Source organism: Eurytemora carolleeae, unplaced genomic scaffold (genome assembly GCF_000591075.1).
Source record: "Eurytemora carolleeae unplaced genomic scaffold, Eaff_2.0 scaffold447, whole genome shotgun sequence".
NCBI classification, from domain to species: Eukaryota; Metazoa; Arthropoda; class Copepoda; order Calanoida; family Temoridae; genus Eurytemora; species Eurytemora carolleeae.
In genome coordinates this window covers 12,710-34,830 of record NW_019396336.1, presented here as the reverse complement: position 1 = coordinate 34,830, position 22,121 = coordinate 12,710, and the positions used below count along the sequence as shown (strand labels likewise).

Here is a 22,121-nt window from a genome sequence, read left to right as displayed (position 1 = left end):
ATTAGATACTAGCTGAAGGCCCCGGCGTTGCCCGTAGAAAAAATTTAGAAAAAAATTATTTAGAATTTTTTAGCCTATAAAACCCCCCGACCACCCCTGAGTGTCCACAAAAAATTTCATCCCAATCGGTCCAGCCGATTGGGCGGCTATACACAACATATATATACACGAATGTCTTGTTTTATTATATAGATTATTGATAATATTATTATATTATTAGATATAATTGATAATATAATTACATATAGTCCAACGTGATTTCCGTCTGTATCAGGTTTCATCCTTTACCCCCTTTCATTTTTCCTTTACCGTCCCTTTAATATTATTTGCGGATTTTATTAAAATCTGAGGGGTTATAGCGATAAAATAATATTATTTAGACCTTTCTTCTGAACAAAGCAAAATCAATAATAGTTAATAGACATAAACATTAACATCACAGCTTTATATATTATGATCGATTATAAGATTCAACATGTAGAATATCATAATATAATTTCCAGATTGGCTTGTCCTCGTGAATTTGCAGCAATTCAACAATTCTGCAATGTAATCACATATTTTTGTTTTAGTCGTCTTCATTCTGAAACTGTAGTCAGAGCAAATAGATTCTAGTTACAATACATGGAAACGTAGAATTTGTAAACTCTCAGTACAGCTGTATTCTGACGTCACAAATGTCAATTCAGTTTTTGTGTCCGACAAAATTATTAATAATAGTGAAAGTTTTAGAATAAAGTGCTGACAGTAAAATAAGTACAATTTAATATATTCCTTATTTTCTTTTTTTACACTTTTATATTTAATCTTTAAAAACATGTCAACTAATGTGAGAAAATTTCGTTTTTCTTGTTATATTTGACACGACGTCGTGTATAATTGGTTCATTTCTCTGTTGCCACATATTGTACTTGATAATCTATTTGTAGTGAGAGAACCGTGAGTTATGTATTTACCAAAGTATAGTTGAGAGGAAATAATAAAATATATTTTTACTATGAAGTCTGACAGTGACACAATTCCCCGCGGGAAATTGAGATTTAACCCTAAAGAATATTAAAATATTGAAAATAAAATACTTTTTAACAATCGAACCCTTCATTCCCTTTTAGATTATGCATACTTGACTAGTTGTGACAGATTTATTTATCCTTCTATACAAATATACAGGGTGTCTAAAACAAACCGGAAATCGGATTTTCAAGATTGAGACCAATTCTAAGCTTGTAGATTTAAAATTAACAATTTTAAAGGCTCCCAAAGTTTCCAACTGGAGTTAGTAAATTTGATAAAAATAAAGACAATCTCCGTTTCCACAATATTTTAAAAGGGTCTACTTCTACAAACTTGTTTGTAATCGGATTTTCAGCTTGAGACCATATTTGATATCTACTTACAATTTCCGATTTAATGAGCCCCAGTTTTGGTTTGTAGATTTAAAAACAACAATTTGTTAGGCTCCTACACCCCACAGCATCATTCACTTTACGAAGTTAGGGTCAAAATTAGGAGAGAAATAACTGTGTCCTGGACCCAACTGTCTCCCAACAGGCTAATTTTGAAGTTAGATCAGGGGCCCAAAAGAATCTTGCTGCTAATGGTGGACATTTTGAATAAGATTGTGATAAACTGTAAACTAACATTGAATACAAAATTCTTCAAAAGCAGATTATCTTTTTGTTTTTTAGAGCTTAAGTTGGAAATTTTAGGAGTCTATTAAATAATAATTTTTGATCTACAAGCCTAAAATTAGGCTCATTAAATCTGAAATTGTACTTATAAATTAAAATAATGGTCTCAATCTTGAAAATCCGATTCCAAACAAGTCTTGTACAAAATAATCCAAATGAAAATTATCTTTATTATTGCCAAATTTACTCTCAAGGAGTCTATTAAATTGTCATTTTTAAATTTACAAGCCTAAAATTGAACTCATTGAATCGGTAATTGTATGCAGATTTTAAAATGGTCTCAATCTTGAAAATCCAATTACAAACGAGTCTGTTATTCCCCGTTTTTTAGACACCATGTAGTTAAATAATTTTGCTTTCGGCCTTTACAGGTGTTTATTCTCTTTACAGGGGTTTATTCTCTTTATTTGTGTATCTTAATCTAGTTTTTAAAAACGATCGAAATAACGATCGTTTTCGTTTCGGTTTTTTCTAAAAACGATTCTAAAAACGAATGATTCGTGTTTGGAAAGAAACTATATTGTTTTTGAAAACGAACTTTTGTTTTGAACTTTCAAAAAGCAAAAACCAATTTTTTTTACAAACGATCATTTATAAAAAAAAAAATAAAAAAAAATAAAATCTGAATTTTATGACAATTAGTTAATTTCATATTTTTTAGAAAGATAATGTTATGAATGTTGTCTTAAATTTTTTTTTCCGAGACCAATAACTTAAATGTTTTCGGACCTTGGATTTTCCGACCAAAAAATGTATTTCCTCTATAAAAGATCGCTAACGGTCGTTAACAAAGAGTCAATTTAAAAAATGAAAAACAAAAGTTGACATACATTTTTATATACACTGATATAAATACTAACTTGGGAACCCTGCTTTGCTTGGAAACTAACATTTCTATATTAAAGTGAACTAAACTTAGCCTAGAATTTTTAAACCAAGAAAAATAACACTCGTTATTCCTCAATCATGATAATGATTAGAAGTACAAACGAACTAACAAACAGACACATAAACAGAGATTACTATTTTACAGATGTACATTGTGCATATATACAGATTACAGTCGCATCCATTCCAAAGTAATAAACTTGCACTACAGTGAGAATATAGATGGCAGAAATTATGTCAATTTTATATTTCTCATGTTTATCAGAGTCCATGTCAAGAGCTATACGAAGTTTCAATCCAGCAAGCATAGGTACAGCTTGGAAAATTGTTTTAAAGATAATGTTGCAGATACCTGTATACACGTCTAGTTACAGGGTTAACCACTAAGAATGAGAATTTAGAGACGACTGTACTAATTCCATTCAGTCTTTGTTCCTATATTCCTGGTTCAATATAAAATATTTCTCTACAAATTCATTTAGCACGCAGAAAATATTTGTTTTCCATAATTACTAAGACTTAGTTTTAGCAAACACTCCCTCCTCGGAACCACTGCATGGACCAACATTTGGAGTTTTTTTGCAGACAATAATAATCACAATATAATGACCCCAAACTATTGATTGATTATTCATAAATCCACACCTATTAAATGCTGCTGCAGTATTATTAATAAATCCCTTTTGGGACACTCAGGCAGGGCGGTCCGCGTCAATAATGCTACCTGTTCAGTGGATGAAGTTTACTTCTTATAACGACAATAATGACGAAAATGACAAAAGAATTGTTCCTTAGAATTAGACTTAGAATGATGAAACATAAATAGACAGAATGAATATTGAATACCCTTCGTTCTTTCTTTTTATTAAAGAATGCTGCTTAGAATTTTTAAATTGTAAATAACTGTTAATATACAAAGCTGATACATCTCTAAAGAATTGTTATACCAAAATTATACAATATTCTTAACAATTAACAGTAAAAAAGGATTTATTTCTGACAATGAAAATAATACATAGCGCTTAATTTAAACAAATTAATAATAACGGTAAAAATAGATTTATATAGTTTAATACCCATGAAACAGTTGAAGAAAAAGTCGACTGCTAGACTGATTTTGAATCTATATATAAATTTGGCTTGGCTGTCTGTTTGTATTGGTGTCTGTTTGTTTGTTTGTATCCAATAAACGTCAAAACGGCTCAACCGATCGGGCCCAAATTTTTTGTGGGATATCACGTGACCACAGGGAAGGTTTATGAATGATAAAAATAAAAAACAATGTGTTTTAAAGGTTTTTAATTTTGTAAAAAAATTTAAATTCTTGAAAACCGCGAATTTTTTTCTTCTTTGTTTTAAAACAAATGTAAACAAAAAAAACATTTTCACAATTTAAATAGAAGATGGGCGCGAAGCGCCTTAAAAGCCTAGAAAGAAGGGCGTGAAGCGCCTTGAATTTCTAGTATTCTAATAAACATGAAACACAATTGGGATTGTACAGTGTACTGTATACAATCCCATTTCACATAATAAAATTGATTTTTTCCTAACTGCAGCTAGAGTCCGAATTTAATGAATTTGAGCCGCATCTCAAATTCGCCTAAAACCGGTTTCAATTGAGCGCTGGCTTAATTCTTCATTCTTGAAACAATGAATACAATTTTAAGTGGAACCAACCATTTTTGAGCCGAGTCTCAAATTTAAGCCGCGGCTCAAATTCTTAATTTCGACCTAAGGTAAATTAACAGCATCAAATACACAACTGAACTTGATAGAAGGATAAGATAAAATTACGCGAAATTAATAATACGACTTTGTAACCTTGTAGCTAGCTCCTTTGTTTTGATTTGACAAGAATAGCAAACTTATCCGTCATATTGGAAAATTTAAAATATGCTTGTTCTTCTCAATAGCTCTGCAACAAGATAGTTATGTTTGAAAACAAATATGATTTCAAGTTAAAGTGCAATTTACTTTAGTCTGGCGTGGAACCTAACTATTCAAATGATTGATAGTTATCATCTGTCTTTCTTCCAAGAAGTGCAGCTCCCACCAAGCATATTGTCTAGAAAATAGAAACTGAAATTACCAGTCTGCCAGGGTTAGAGATGTACATCGTTTTTATGAACGAACGAAATTTTCGTGAAAAAGTGTGTCGTTCAGAAAAAAAACGAACGATGGACCAACAAAATGGATCGTTCAGAGAAATAAAAAAATTATCTTTTTTTAAAAACTAACGAACAAAAACGAACAATTTAAAATCGTTTGAACGAACTTTAAAAAACATTCCTTTACTGAACAAACGAATTTTCCAAAAACTTTGGAAAAAAAAACAATCGTTTTTCACTCAACGAATGATTTTTTGATATTTTTTTATTGAACGATCTCTTTATTGATGGGTCTCGTAAGAACAAACAGATAAAAATTAAACTATATCTACCGAAGTATTCTCAATCGTGACAGAATTCAAAATTTTCACAACCCTTTGTATCGTCAACCCTTCATTCATTGGCTATGTTTTAAATTGATCCGCATAAAAAAAAATTCTATTCTAATAAAATGAGAAAAAAATATATATTATTTCTACTTACAGTTAATCCAACTGCTATCCCTTCCACTGAGCAGAGCCAAGAAAACCCAATAATATCGTATAAATATCCTCCAATCAAAGATCCAAGGAAAGCTCCCAGGCTTAGGCTCATTAACCATACACTAGTCACCATTCCCTTGAAATAAATTCATCATTTAAAGTTTAAAGGGAGTGTTCGCGAAAAATGAAAAGGGGTATAGTCTAATCTCATGTGACCAAGAGAGTAGATTCCATATTAATTTACGGAGTTACCATTCCACCAAACCAAAAATAAGTCTTCTAAATTTAAAACTAATTACTAAGATATAACAAGTAATGTATGCATTGTATGTCAGATTGAATTCGGGGCATTTTATGCTGAAATAAAGTTTAAGCAGGTTGCAAACAAAAAATGTTCCATGGATAATAAATTACATGCATGTTTTTGAAAAGCCCCAAGAAATTAAAACAAAAAATGTGAAAATTTAAATAAAAAAGTATGAACAAAAAGTGTGTAACATTTCTTAACAAAAAGGCGTGAAATCAGTTTTTAGTTATCTTTAATGTTCCAAAAAGCTAATTTCATTGTTATGAATCCAAAAAACCGGAAGTAGAAGTATACATCTAACATAATACAGTGATAATCAGAAAACTCTGAAATAGGAAGATGACTTTTAGAAGCAAGTTATAACTTCACAAAATCCAATGAGCATATTAGGCAAACCAATTTTTGTTGTGTAACCAGACCAATTCCACGTAATTTATTAGTGTTTAGTAAAACTATTTCTTTTGTAACATCAAATACACTTTATTATCACTGTAATGTCGTCTTCCTATTCCATTGTTTTCTGGTAATTACTGTATAATATAAGCTTATATCTACACCATCATATTATATGAAGCATATATCTATACTATCATGATCATTTCTCAAACTTTTGACAAGTTGTTCATTTTCTCAGCTCAGGCTGCAACATCCTTCCTTCTCATATTATTTGGAATGTTTCCAAGGATTGAATGAAATAAGAAAATTTTCATTTCTTTTTAAATTTTAGAAATTATGTTGAAATTAGAAACTTATATTGTAAAATCATAAAATATCAAATATTTTAAGATTTTTAGAATACAATATTTAAATTTAACGTAAAAGACTATTAAAAACAACGTCTGATCTCAAATGAATCCTAACAAATATCTCTACAAAACTGCATTCTCAGCTTAACTACCATGTCTAGCTAGACACTCCACTTTTGATAGATTTTAAATTATAATGATAAACATCAAATAATTGATGTGCACTCCAAAAGTATAGGTGTAAGATCCCAAATAACCCATACCAATTGTTTTCATAGTTAGTGAAATTTCAAGTGTCCCTCCAAGCAAAGATGGCAATGCCCGATTCACAACGGTACCCTTAAAACCATTAAATATTCAATAATAAGGAATATATTGGCATTTGTCTTTCAAGACAATTTTTAGCTATTATGAAAGCAAATAACAAAAACCCCTTGAAGTTAAAATGTGAACATTTTCTTTTTCATCATATAAAAATTATAATAAAATAATTATATCACGAACATTATTAACTGTATTTCTATCTATGAAAGAATAGCCAAATTATATTGTAAAATGAAATGCCTTTTTCGTTTATAACTAGTAACAATATATGTAAAATGTTGTAAAACTAACTATGTTTACGAAAAAAAAAAATATTTTGTCTTGAAAAATTTTCTTTTTCATTGACTATGTTTTTACATTTTTTTTGCAGCACAACAAATTCAGAATGCAAATTAGTTCAGCCTTTGAGTTTGCAAAAAAATAATACTTTTCATATTACATCATAATACACAGAATTGTAAAGGGGGAGAGAGGGGGACATTTTAATCCAACCCCCTCTCGAATATAATGGGTTTGATATATCCCTTGAAAGTTAAGGGTTTAAACAAAAGTATGTAACTTGTAAGAAACTATTGAAGGTGGGGGAACAAATGATTTTGTTGAGAGAAAATGAATTTCAAGATTTCTAATTGCTAAAGTTTTTAATTTAAGAAATTAAATCTTATTTAATTGCAGAACAGTGTTTTACAGAAATCAACAAATTATATCTTACTGAATGATTCGGGAAATACATCCGAGCCCTCAAAAAATTGTTTATAATTTTTAATTTTTATTATATGATCCAGTCTTCAATAAATGAATTTCGGTTATGGAAAGAAGTGACTGGTTTAATATTTTGACATGTTTTAAAAGCTTTTTAAAAAGTTAAGACTTGACACCCACTTTCGTTAAAGGGGTGGGAAAAATCAAAGAGAGTATAGGCTGATATCGAATTAAATTCGATATCAATCGCATCTAATTTTACTTGTCTGTTGCCTTTATAAGAAGAAAAGGGTTAAAAACGACCCATACCGAACAGCGTATGACCAACACAAATTCACGGAGTCGCATTTTTCCACTCAGATCGTAAAAAAATTAAATTAGTTTAAAATTGATCATTTAAATATTACAGCCTATACATGTCGAATTATTATTCATATAAAGTTGATATTTAATAATATTCTTTTTATTTGAATACGATATACTTTATAAACCTTAGATTATTTGGCCGCTAGGTGTCTCTGCTTTCAATATTTCAGGGATTTTGCTAGGGAGGGACACCTAAAGGCCAAAAAATCGTCGTTTTATGTACATTATATTTTTTTGAAATTCTAATGAAATTTATATCAACTGTGAGTTGCCACAGATAAATTGAATCTGATCCGTTCAGCCATTTATATGATAGAAACAAAACAACAAACATAAAGACAAGCCAAATATAAAAATGCATAAATAGAATAAATCAAGGTCGTATAGTAAGGTTAGATACTCTAGATGCGCTCCAATATCCTAGAAAAGTCTCCTTCATTGCAATTGACCGCAAAATTGGGAGCGGTCAAACTCCATTACTTGCGAATGCCTTAATGAATGATGAGAAAGAGAGAGATTAGTATTTATTTTAGGGTTAGGCTGGGTTTAGAAACTTTCTGAGCCGCGCGCTGCGGCTAAGACAGGATAGGGGGCCGAGCGCCGAGGCCAGGACAGGCTAGGGGGCCGAGCGCCAAGGCCAGGACAGGCTTGGGGGCCGAGCGCCACGGCTAGAACTGGCTCTCTCTCTGTCTTATTATTCATTGCGGCATTCCCAAGTAATGTAGTTTTGCCGCGGCCCTCAAAATCCTCATACAATTCATTACTTTAATGGCGGCAGATGAACTGATAATGAGAGGGGGAAGGATTTTCTCTGCATGTCAGATGTAAAAGGGCTCCCCCTTTCACCAACAGCGCATCCTTTCGGAGCACATTCAGAGTATCTAGCCTTAGTTTACTATTCCCATGGAATACATACTGTTGTTTGCTCTGTTTGAGGTAGTCCCCCAGCTTTAATACTCTCAACCATTCCTAGGAGAGCTGCTAGATAAGTACAAGATGTTCCAGCTCCATGCAGAACCAGAGCTGTAGCTTTTACAGGGATATTGTTTAGATCATCTAGTCCAGGGATAGGCCCTATATTTACAATTATGTTATAAATAAACAACTTGGCAAATATTATTTTTTAAAGTCAATCNAAGGGGGGCTATCGGGGGTTTCCCCTCCCCCCTAGAATCCTGAAGAGTTACAACTTCGCAAAGTTGCCCCCTCCAAAAAATTATTCTCAATTGATTAGTCTGTTTTTAACACCTTTTAAAAAACATGTGTAAAGACGACTATTTTCATGAAAGTAGAACTTTTTGCGGCATTTAGCAGACTGCCTATTCCTAAACTCCGGCTCATTCACACACAACTTGTTATATAATACATCATATATCATGATAATGATTATAATATTTTTGTAGGTCAAGTCAACAATTGAACTTATCTAACTTCAATCTTTATTAAAAAAAAACAGAATTACTATTTAGTAAATTTATTTTGTAGTTTCATTTGGAGAGGTGATGCATATTTTTTGTTTTGTTTGGGCCTGCAGCTAAGACTCTAAATCTGCTGATTTTTATTTTTTCCTTAGCTTTAAAATTTTATTGTAAAATAAATATAAAACAAATCGTTGTTTCTGTCCAAGAAAACGCTTTTTGTACTTTTTTTAAAGATTAGAATAACAGAGACAAAAATAAGTTTTGCAGAGTATCGTTTCTAAAGATTTAAAAAAGTAACATCTTTTTCCTCTTAGAGTAAAATTACTTTATATGTATTTTAACAGTAATAACAGAGTAAAATAAATCCAGTATTTTTACAGATCTTGGTAGTTAATGTAAAATTAATGACTATAATGAAGGATATAAAACAAGGTGAAAGCTGAAAAGTAAGAAATGAAACCTTTATTTGATAGAGTTTGTTAATCCCAGAAATGAGTGGAAAATTCAAACCAAACCCAAATAAAACCAATAATTTGATATACATCATGATATTTTTCTAGGGGAGGGGGGTAAAAAAATTCTGGGGGAAGGGGTGGAAATTGGCGCGGATTGCGCGCCAACTAAAAAAACTTTACCTCACCTACAGGATCATCATTTATGCCCCTGCTTTTTAGGCCTTTGCGTCCTTTTCTAGTAAAATTTAATTTAATTTTAGCTTTATATTATGTTTCTCTTGTGACCACTTTTTATCGTTTGTCATAAAACCATTTGCAGGTTTCCTTGTATTTTCATTTTGAATATAAACCTTTTTTTTAGGTGTGGATATAAGAGCACTATAAATTTTAAGACCGATCATTTCAGCTATTTTTACGTTTATTGGATACAAACAAACAGAGGCCCACAGAAATCCTATACATATAAAGATGACCTTGACTAACCTAATAAAAACATGGATAGCATGATAACACCATTCCCCATGAGTGCTGCATATAGCGGGGATAATCCCCAGTCGAAGAGAACACCAAACGGTGGAGCAAGGAAGGTGTAAGCACAAGAAAATCCAACCAGTATCAATCCAACTTGTCCAGCGTTAAAACCAAACTAAACAAGAAAAAAAGTTTTGACAAATGTTTATTTTTTTTCTACTCGTATCTGAACTTGTAGGAGGTTATATTTCTTAACCCCCCCCCCCTTCCTTCATATATTTTTGAGTATAAAATGTTTGAAAATGGTCTTACTTGTTGTACAAGGTAAGGTTCTAGTGACGCTGAATACCAATTGTATGCTGTTCCAGCAATAATTAATCCAATGACATTTGGAATCAGTCCTGGACATAGCGATGGGCATTGTGTTTTTGAACGAACAAAATTTTTTTGTAAAAAATGGTGTCGTTCATAAAAAACGAACAATGAACGAACAAAATGGAGCATTCAGAGAAATGAAAAAATTATTGCTTTTTAAAAACAAACAAAGAACTATAAACGATTTAAAAAAACTTGAAAACTATCTGTTTTTTTTTAACAGATGATTTTGTGTAACAAACTTTTACAAAACAATAGTTTTTTTTACTGAACCAACAATTTTTTTAAACAATTTTTTTTTGTAAAAAATTTCGTAGCAATCCATTTTACTGAACGATGTTTCTGAGAAAAAAAAACTAAAGAAATAGAAGAAAATGAATTTTAAGAACGAAAGAATCATTCTTTTTTAACAATTAAAAAAAACATTAAAATAAAGAAGTCAAATTTGCCCATCTCTACCAGGACACATGAACAGGTCCCTCCACAGGGTCTCTCTAAACATTGGAAACAGTTTAAGCATATAATGGAAAATAGAATTGTTTTAAGAAAATTCAAATTCTGTTTTTATACAAGATGAAAGACAATTCTCAAGTCTAAGAAATGATAAATTTAGGATCAAGCATTCAGAAACTTTTCAACTTTTATGATAATTTGAGACTTTTTGCATATTACATAAGCATTTAACATGACTGTGTTGTTGTAATTTCATGCCTGATTTGCTACGTTTAACCTTAAAAATATTAATAATTTCCTACTCTTTAGTGTTCAGTTGAGTTTTTATTCTCTTCTCCAAGAAGATAACTGATGTGCCGAATATTAAGAGTAAAAGTGCTGCTAATAACCAAATTGGAGCTGAGAATCCGAAAGCGTTGTACATTACTCCACCTAGTGATGGACCAAATACCATCCCTATTCCAAAGCAGCACTCAACTACTGACTGGAAATGATGCTTGTTATTAATAAAAGATTTTCTTATCATTACTTACAAGATACTTACAATAGCTTTCCCTTGATTTTTTTCCGAAAACTGTTGTGCTCCTAAATAATAAAAGATATCAAGGGTTTTCTTTGTTCTAATCAAACATATAAACTGTCCTCAGTCCAAGGCAAAGATTGGAGAAAATAAAATAGGAACCAGTTTCAGGAGACTGGAACTTTTTGTATTGAAAACCCCTTTTTAATACTTTGTTTGACATGGGCTAATCAACTTCAAAGCTATCACATAAACTCTAACTTGATCAGATTTTAGTGTTTATTGTCTACCCATCTCTCATTAGAGGAGTTATTTACTTGACTTAAGATTTAAAAATAAAGAATTACTTGGAATGGCTTGAACATTTTATTGAAAACAAATAGCCCCACCTGCTAAGGAAAGAAAAGTAAAGATGAACAACATTTTTCACATCATTTAATCATTCAACATAAAAAATGCCTGCCAGAAAGCTCCAGCTTTCCATGATTCATTAGTATCATTTTATTTGTTCTTTTCTTACTTGTAAATACATTTTTCCTATACTCTGTAGATTTACTGGCATCAGTTCCAGGCTTTAGATTACCACTTTCAAATGGTAACAGTAATTATAAAATGTTAGTGATTTTGTACTAGAAACATTATACAAATAATTATATGTGTTTCAATGCTTTAAAATGAAAAATATAATTTAGTATTTTGCAAGGATGTGTTTAGGAGGAAAGTATTAAATGGAGTGTAAGCGTAATTTCAAGCGATTTGTATGATTAAGTATGAATTAGATATCAATGTTTATAATTTAATAAAAAACCGATTTTTTAAATTGTTATTTCTTGACAAAAGGGGCTTGCGCATTTCTTTTGCAGGAAAATATATAGGAACTACGACAATATCTTTCACATTATTGTTCAGCTAAATTTTCAAGTGTCCCGTTGTGAATCTTTGCATGTAGGGTCACTTGAAATTACGTGTACAGTCCCTTTAATATTGCAACAACCTAAAGGGTAAGCAGTTGGTGCAACCACAGATTCTCCTACAGCAGCAATTATACGAAATAATAAGGACATCCAGAAATATATTCCCCCATCTTCAATATAGGAAACAAATCTAAAGTAAGCATAGAGTCAGATTATATCATCTTTATATCCCTGGACTGCTATTTTTATATCCCTGGTCTGCTATCTTTATATTCTTGGTGTTCTATCTTTATATTCATGGTTAAGAAGATGAAAAGATGAAAATATTCTATAAAAGGAGTTGAGTTTTTGCCACAAACTCTGATTTTCTAATCTCAATATCTTTGCAACCCAATGTCGTAGACCTTAGATATTTCAAACTATTAATACGTATAGATAAAATAATCTAAGTTTGAAATATCAAAGGTCTGCATCATAAGGTTACAAAGATATTGGGATCAGAAGATTTGAGTTTAAGCAAAAACTCAATTCCTTTACCCAATTGCACTTTATTCGGTTACTAAATTTATTGTAGATTTTTTTTACATTTTTTGTCGTCGTTATGGATGATTATAATTGTCGAAGTTGCGCTCAAACTCAGTAATTATACATCATTAAAACGTTTTACATGTCTCAAAGGAATCCTTAAAAATTTCTCCACATGACTATACATTCTCAGCTAAACTACCATACATTGCAGGTCACTCCGTTTAAAGTTTAAACGAAATCACATGGGGGCGGAAAAACTAAAATAAAAAATATTCTCCGAAAGTTTGATTGGAAATTGGAGTTATCTAAAATGATTGCTTTAGTCTTCTTACCCAAAACCCAGGTTTCCAAGACCGCAGACAAGGGATCCGTAAACAAATACAGATTTAGCACTCGTCAACCCAATCTAGAAATAAGTAATAGTTCTTAAAATCACTGTCAGTGTTATTTCAAATGAGGAAGACATCATCGTTTTTTACATTTTGTAAATCAAAAAATTCCGTCAATTTTCTTCCTTGTCTTTGCCCACGAAAATCCGCTATAAAGAAACCAAAAGTAGAAATTATCTGTTTGCAGTAAAACAAGGATATGACTGTAAGGTTGGCAGAGAAAATTGTGCCTACAACTTCACAAGAGTCAAATAAATTTCTATTGGATCTGTACTTCTTTGAGTTTCGAATTATTATTTTTTATTATTTTATTTTTGTATTTTTGTCTTTTGGTTAAAGAACAGAAACTAGACTTTTTGCAATTAATTCCATTAACCTCCTGGGCATTATAACCCTCCTCTGTATATTCTTCAATAGTAGTTTAGTGTCAGAGCTAAAAACTCTCCTGCTAAAAAAGTTTTCAGTTAAAATTTGAAAGATCAGGAATTTGTTTCAAGTTTGGCAATATTAGATTTCGAGGAGAACAACCTGACAAAATTCAGCTAAACATGGGTAGCTGTGTCGTTACAAAGATAAATATTAAATATTGCAAATATAAAGGCCGGTACGTGTACCTAGTACCTTCAACGTACATTTAAAAATGTTCCCACTTTCATTTCTTTTGGAAAAACGATTGTTTTTGTTTCCTCTCTTCATTAACGATCGTTAAAGAATGGTTGTCATTAACGAACTTTTACGAAGGGTCGTCATTAACGATCGTTAACGAAATGACGAGTTTTATAAAAACTATCGTTTTAAAATCGATCGTTTTGTTTTCGATTTTTCGTCGTCGAATTTGTGTATTATGATCGTCCAGAGAGGTGAACACTTTATAATCGATTTAAATGCATGATCTCCGCTTTAGTTTGTATCCAGAAAAGTGTCTAAAATTAAACCATGGCGTACGCAAGCCGCGCAATTTATCGCGCAATTTAATGAGAGATATTGGTCGGAATTCGGTATGAATATCCAAAAGAACGGATTAAACATAAATCAAAAGTGTCCTGCAGTGAATACTCAGGGTATCCAATTCTGAAGTTTGTGTATGTTATTGTTTATGTTAATAAATCTATTTTGTTGTGTTTATTTACTTTTGTCTGGAGAAAAGCATAATTTTATGCATTTATTCAGATCGAAATGTCTTTAAGAGAAATTCATGGAAGATAAATGTTTAGGATTTTGAATACAGGGTTACCCACAACAAATGCAGAATTCATTTTTAAATATTTACGAACATTTATAAACATTTATGAATATTTATGAATATTTATGAACAATTATGAACATTTGTAAATATTTTTGAACATTTATAAACATTTGTGAATATTAATGAACATTTATTAATATTAATGAACATTTATGAATATTAATGAACATTGATAAACATTAATGGATATTTATGAATATTTATGAATTAGAAACATTTATGAATATTTATGAATATTTATGAACATTTGTGAATATTTTTAAACATTTATTAACATTTGTGAACATTTATGAACATTTATGAACATTTATGAATATTTATAAACATTTATTAACGTTTATGAATATTTTTGAACATTTATTAACATTTATGAACATTTATGAAAATTTATGAATATTTATGAACATTTATAAACATTCATGAATATTTTTGAACATTCATGAACATCTATGAATATTTCTGAATATTCTGTGCACTATTGGTTTACGACCACTAAAGATGCACACAAGTATGATATGATATTTACCAGTTTTCCTGTGAGCGGGGTAAAAATTACTGAGGTAAAGTATGCAGATCCTACAACAATCAGACAAATATTACTTTTCACAAATTATTTCTGATTTATAAGCATCAATTCTACCTAAACAGGGGCCTGAAAATAAACCAAAATAAACCAAAACCCAGTAGTGAAATTTAATGCCATAATGGTTCAGATTTTTAGGTGGAAAAAAAGATGATAGAATTTAGTAGTAAAATGTAAAAAATGCCTTTTGAATTTTAATTTCTTATGCAAGTATGGGAGTGGGACACATCTTTAAAAAAATAGTGAAAAATTCTATATTTTTATTGCTTTTCAAATATGCTAGTTTTAGAATTTTCACCCCTACCCTAAACTAGGATTTAGGTTATAAAATATAGTTTTTAACTATAAACTGCAGCTCTCGAAGTTCAAGNATTATTATTATTATTTCCATTATTATTCTCTGCAATATTTTAACTATATTATTATTATTATTTTCATTATTATTCTCTGCAATATTTAAACTATTATTATTTTTATTTCCATTATTATTCTCTACAATATTATCATTATAGCATCCTTATTATTTTCATTATTATTCTCTGCAATATTTAAACTATTATTATTTTTATTTCCATTATTATTCTCTGCAATATTTAAACTATTATTATTATTATTATTTTCATTATTATTCTCTACAATATTATCATTATAGCATCCTTATTATTTCCATTATTATTCTCTGCAATATTTAAACTATTATTATTATTATTTCCATTATTATTCTCTGCAATATTTAAACTATTATTATTTTTATTTTCATTATTATTCTCTGCAATATTTAAACTATTATTATTTTTATTTCCATTATTATTCTCTGCAATATTATCATTATAGCATCCTTAATATTAACATTATTATTCTCTTCGATATTATTATCATCATTATTATTTGCATTATTATCATTATTGTTATTGAGAAGTATGTTCCTAGTATTACCTCTGATGGGTATATAGGAGTTGTTATTGAGAATGATGCCCCTGAAAATATCATTCCCAAGCACACCAGAACAAAGTTGAGCACATTTTGCGGAGTCATATCACCTTCTATAATAAATTGTATTGCAAATAAACGTAATATGCAAAAAAACAGAATTGGGTCATGTAAAGTTTATGACCGCTCAAAAATGAAAATTTTGTCTTTTTAGCTTTCATCAGTTTCTTTTTGTTTCTGTTGCAAAAATTTGAAAAAATACTTTATAGAGAAACCGAAATTTAAAGAAAAGAAATGTTAAAGTAAAACATGGATATCTCTTTTCTTTTTGGTCATTAAGAAACTGTGTAAGGTTCGGACTGGCCAAACAAGGGTCACATTAAAGAAAGACTGGATCTCTAGTCCTGAATGTGTATGTGTCATCTACAGGGTGCAGTAGTAACACATCAAATTGGATCGTGTATTGCTTTATATCGGGGTTTTCTTCACTGATCAGAAAATTTTAAAAGAAATCATATAAAGAAATTGTATAATGTTCATATGAAAATTTAATTGCAGAAAATATTAGGTTTTGCTAGTATTATATGCATATTTTTGTGTTAAAGCTTGGAGATAAGCCAATATGATAAGCCAATATGATATGGGAGTAAGATATGATAAATCAATTAATCACTTTGCTTCTATGCTATTCAGTGAAGGGTTTAGAGGAACTGGTAATTAATTGACCAATGATCTCTTATCCGGATGGAATGTGGTCGAAGAAACGTATTTAAAATACTGGAAATTATTATATTTGCATTCTTATCTTTCTAAAATTTCATATAAATTTTGCAAATATTACACATCAAAAGAAAAGGAACTATACGATTGTCTCCAAGTCGTTTCTTCTTATCTCTAAACATTTGCAACTTGATGGTGTAAACAGTTGATAGTTCAAACTTTGATTATTTGATCCAGCAGAATTCATAGTTTGAAATACCAAAGGTTTGCAACATTAGCTAACAAAGATTTACAAAGATCACACTCCACTGTTACAACGTTGTGACCTAGCAGTTGCTCTATAGTTTTAATTCGTTGCGACAAAAATTTTTTTTTTTCAAAATTATCAGAATCAGAGACATTCAACAGAAGAATAAGAAAAAAAAGAAAGAAGGAGAGAAATGATTATAAGGATTTAATCAAATTAGATTTTTTTTTGTATTAACTGTATTAACTGTACCCAATTTATAAAAATTCATAAAAAAATAAATTGTAAAAAACAAAGATATTAATTTGATCATAATGCAAAAATTGTATATATATACAGGGAGTGTCTGGATAGACTTGAGCTGATAATGCAACATTGTTGAGAAATATTTTGAATTCAATAAAGACCTATGAAACGTACATATTTAAGAGTACAAATTCAATCTTTGAAATCCTTAATGATGTTGGAGGGATGATTATGATAATCGTGTTTTTAATGTTTCGATTACGGACACGAAAAATGTATCAACAGTTCGACAAATTAAATGTATAGGAACAGATTTAGAAAATCAAAATTATCTCTTATAAACGAAATTAAGTAATCTAATTTAGTTTTTGGTTTCTGTAATGTCTCATTTTTCATATACATTTTACGTAGATTTCCTTGAAATTTTATTGAAAAGACGACATGTACAGAATTTAAAGAAATCTGCGAACAAATAGACAAAGAATTAGAAATTAAATATAAAAATGAAAAAGAAATAATTGATTCTATCATTGATATTTTGACAAATTTTTATTAAGAAATATATGTTCCTAAACATCTAATTAGTTTTCTGTAGACATTTTGTTACATTTTTAGTCGTCATTATTGAATAATTCAAAAAAAGATTCTCAAAATTATCCATCCAAAATGAGCAATCTATTATGATTTTAAAGACTGAATTTGCACTCTTGCTAAAGAAATATGCACCTCAAACTAATCCTAAAATTTTTCTCTACAATACTGCATTCTCAGCTCAACTACCAGGTCTAGCCAGACACTCCCTTTTAGGTGTGGGTATATATATGCAATATATATCATACATGCACATGTTGGGTTCTCATACACTTAATGCAGTGAATAGAAAACCTTAAAATCTATTCACACAGAATATTAAAATATGCCAAGACGTTTTCGCATTGGATAATTTACATGATAACCCCTTTTACAGACCTGCGCATTTTACAGTTTTTTAGAGTAAAAATACAATCGTAAAAGAAAAAGGATTCCAATTTTTTTGTTTGATAAAAAGGCTGGTTTTGTTGGAATGAAGTTCTAGTTTGTTAAAATAAAATCAAGTTAATGAAAACAAAACAATCTTTTAGAACAAATTGAATAAAGGTGGGAAGAATCTGTCAAAATAGTCGGAATTCTCGTCTATGATATTTTACAAGAATTTCCATGAATGTATTTGAAGATTTTGAATAAATTTATTGTTCAACTAGAAATAAATTTGAGATATTCAAATTTTGCTGAGAGCCTGAACTAGGGTTTCCAGCGTAATGGAAGAATCTTTCTGCAAAAATTTTGCATTATTGAAAATTATTGAAAAAAATACGAAAATATCGAGAAAAAAATAATGTTTAAAATCAAGTGCAAAATTTTAACGAAAAAGTTGCAAAAATTCATCAAAAAAGATTAAATTTAGAGAATGCAAGACTCATTTTCAAAGAGGGATTTATCCGCGAGCCAATTGGTGGATTAACACAAAGTATAAATATATTTTAAGAACGACTGGGAGACATCTGACATTTTACGAAAATATTTTTGCATTTCGCATTTTTGCGAAATTTTCGTACTTCGCGAAAACAATTTTCACGAAATTTCGCCTCGTTTTCGCTTCATTTATATTTATATTTTTCGCATTTTTTCGCGAAACGTTTCTTCACTAGAAACCCTAGCCCGAAGAAAAGGTTTTCGAAAATACTTCTTCATTTTAAATTAGAAAGATGTAAATTTTAGTTACAGAGCAAACTAGGCGACTGGATACGGTAAAAATAACATTTTGAACTAGATAGATGTAAATTTTAGTCACAGAGCAAATTATAAAGCGGCAGGATACGTTAAAAACCACATTTTAAATTAGACAGATGTAAATTTTAGTCACAGAGCAAACTAGGCGGCAGGATGCAGTAAAAGTCACATTTTAATGGTTGATTTATTTAATGAAAACTGTGAAAATCATGGAGAGAAATTTATCCAAGAACAACACGAATATATTAATAACAGGGCCGGCGGTGTGGCGTTAAAACCCAGCACGGAAATATTTTGCCCGGGTAGTTTTGTCCTTTTTGATAATTTTGACACTTCCCCACAATATCGAAAAGCATCGATAAACACCTGCTGAACAAAAAATATCATACAGTGAAACCCTTAATAACGAATACATCGGAAGAATTTATCAAATGTCGTCTGGACAATTTTTCAATGAGTTTTTTACTATATTAAGTAAATTTCAGTATTTGCAAAAATAAATAAGTAGCCATGAATATGCGGGAACAGTTTTGAAGAGTTCCGTATGATCATTTGATTAAAAAACTAAATATCTGCAGCATTCCATTATCAGAAAGTGAAGAATACGACATTTGATGATTTCTTTCGATGTTTTCGTTATAAAGGGTTTCACTGTAGAAAAAACGAATGTCGTCTTCCTTATCCCTGACTTTCCCATATTTAAGTATCTTGCCACAAGGGCGTCTACAGAAATAAAAACAAAAAATGTTGCCCCCCCCCCCCTCGTTATGAGCCCCTGGGGGAGGCAAAATTTAAACTGTAAATTAAAAACATTTGGCATCTTGGATATTAGGCATAAAAGATCCTTTAAAGGTACACTGCCCATACACAAATTACCTTGCAAATACTCCATTACTCGCCTTTAAGAAACTAGCAAAAAAAAACATGTTTTCAATAATCTACATTTTATTATATGTTTTTTGAAAATGAATTTCTGTAAACTCAACTCAACTCTATGAACTTGAAAGGGAAAATTGGGTTACAGCACTGCATTAATATATTTTTTGTGGTGTGTGTGGAAGGGGGGGGGGGCTCAAACCTCTAATTCAGAACAGCAAACTACTTGTTATGTTCTTCACTCTTCAGATTCAGATTTGAAAAGTGTAAAAGCTCTGAGTTCTAAGAGCCCCCCCCCCATTCACAGGACTAGAGGGTGGCAAGCCCCCTTGCCTCCCCCCTTTATACACACTTTTCTTGCAAGTGGAAATTAAATGGATTCTCGACGTGAATTCAGAAGACCTTTAATTTGAAGCTTCACAACCAGTCCTTCATCGGATTAACAGGAAAAAAATGTCATTTTATAGAGGACCACAACTCATGCAATTGGACAAATGTTGATTAGGCACATGTTCAAAGAGTACCATTGTCACTTGGACATGCCATTCTACAATAAGACCATAACTATAATAAAACCATAATCAAGACAATGTTTTTCAATCAAAATTATAAAATCAAGAAAAATGTTTATACTTGAATAACAAGCAAATGATGGTTGGTATTTAAAGTATCTGAAAAGTTTAAGATGAGGGGGGATGACAGTGTCCTCTTATAACGATATACTATAGGTTAGGCCATAATCAACTTATAATAAACAAATATGCAGTACGCTCTCGGTATAGTTGATGGCCTATACAAAGGTTCCGGAAAACCGGAATTCCGGAACGATTTCCGGAACGATTTTTTTTCCGTAAAACGGAAATTTCCGGAACCTTCCGGAATATCGTTCCGGAAATTTTCCGGGAAATCGTTCCGGTTTCCGGAACAATTGGTACCAAATTACAATAAAGTCTTACATATGTAAATAAAACACCAGTTAGTAACACTAACAATATATGGATGGATGCCGGACGGTAGAAAAAGTTATACTCAATAATCAATCAAAAAACACATCAATTATTTACTGTACAGTGGTACAGGGCATATTTTATTCAGTTAGTAAAACTGTTGGCTTCTTAAGATTATTCAAATGCCGTTTTCTGTTTCCAATTTTATGGGTCGACACAGGGAGTAAGGAATAGAAAAGATATTTAACTGACGCAGTTCGCCCTACCATACGATTATACATGCTTTGCAGACGGGTGCTCCAATGACCATTTTATAAGCAGTAAATGTACATCAGACAAATATTTCTTATTTAAATGTTAAGTACCCGTCTGCAAAGCATGTATAATCATGGCGAACCGCGTCAGTTATATTCTATTCCTTACTCACTAGTCGCACAGTGTGATATTTTACGAGTCACGGAAGTTCGTACCAAGATTTTGACTTCCACTGGAGACTCCCTCCCCTAGGGGTTTATAATATCGCTGGAGGGATTCAGATATCTTTCCAGGGGGTTTATATTTCCAGTGTAGGGATTCAAATATCCTTCCTGGGGGTTTATAATTCCACTGGAGGGATTCAGATATCCTTCCTGGGGGTTTACAATTCCACTGGAGGGATTCAGATATCTTTCCAGGGGGTTTATATTTCCAGTGTAGGGATTTAGATATTGTCGGTCAGTTGACCGAAAACTGTGATAACGCGTAGTTATGATATGTCTGATACAGTAGTGAACGAACCTTTTATAAGGATTAAGTTACATAACACGGATTTACCAATATTGTACTATGAGTACTATATTGCTAATCATATGGAAAACATTTTATTTATGAGAGAGTTTCTCTGAAATAAAAGTAATTCTTTAATGTGTAGTGATGGTTCGGTTTAAAAAAAACATAACATCATAAACAAACAATGTACACCCTGTACATTGTTTGTTTATGATGTTAAACATGACAGTGACATGACGACTTTCGAAAGTCGTCATAGAACTTTGAATTTATTTGTGACATTCAGCCGTCAACCTAATTTCACATGTATGATGCTTGAAACAATAACCACAAGATTCTCCTAGTTTTGTCATTTCCAAAATATGGTCTGCCTTGTTTGTGCTGTCAATAGAACCGGAGATATAACATAATTTTGTTCAGATTTCAATTTTGTTAAATAAAGCTAACACTGTCCATTGTCCATATCTGACAGAAATTCTTCATAATATTGAAAGCACAAAAAAAGGTAAACCACAATATGGAAATGTCCAGACTTAAGATATTTTGTCCCTACTTTCTCTATAATTTTACTAACATAAAGGTTGACAAATAAATGCATAAAATTATGTCAAAAATTAAAGGAGATGTTTAGGTTGTCTTCTGCTGTCA

General features: G+C 30.8%; 1 protein-coding gene across 1 annotated transcript; it reads right to left on the bottom strand.

The window, feature by feature from the left end:
• Positions 1-4,262: 4,262 nt before the first annotated feature.
• LOC111701187 (MFS-type transporter SLC18B1) lies at positions 4,263-14,966 on the bottom strand. The gene is made up of 11 exons (XM_023472359.1): positions 14,913-14,966; positions 13,084-13,157; positions 12,304-12,413; positions 11,334-11,374; positions 11,092-11,273; positions 10,796-10,830; positions 10,274-10,362; positions 9,974-10,136; positions 8,531-8,688; positions 5,171-5,305; positions 4,263-4,644 (listed from the first exon to the last, which is right to left on the bottom strand). The coding sequence occupies exons 3-11, from the start codon at positions 12,371-12,373 to the stop codon at positions 4,576-4,578; spliced, it is 942 nt and encodes a 313-aa protein (XP_023328127.1). The 5' UTR covers positions 12,374-12,413; positions 13,084-13,157; positions 14,913-14,966; the 3' UTR covers positions 4,263-4,575.
• Between the last annotated feature and the right edge of the window lie 7,155 nt (positions 14,967-22,121).

Coding starts and splice junctions, on each gene's coding strand:
- LOC111701187 (XM_023472359.1), bottom strand. CDS start 12,373: ATGTCCTTATTATTTCGTATAATTGCTGCTGTAGGAGAATCTGTGGTT. Junction 11,375..12,303: donor ACCAACTGCTTACCCTTTAG/GTTGTTGCAATA, acceptor TTTATTATTTAG/GAGCACAACAGTTTTCGGAA. Junction 10,831..11,091: donor ACTCAACTGAACACTAAAGA/GTAGGAAATTAT, acceptor TCCAATGTTTAG/AGAGACCCTGTGGAGGGACC.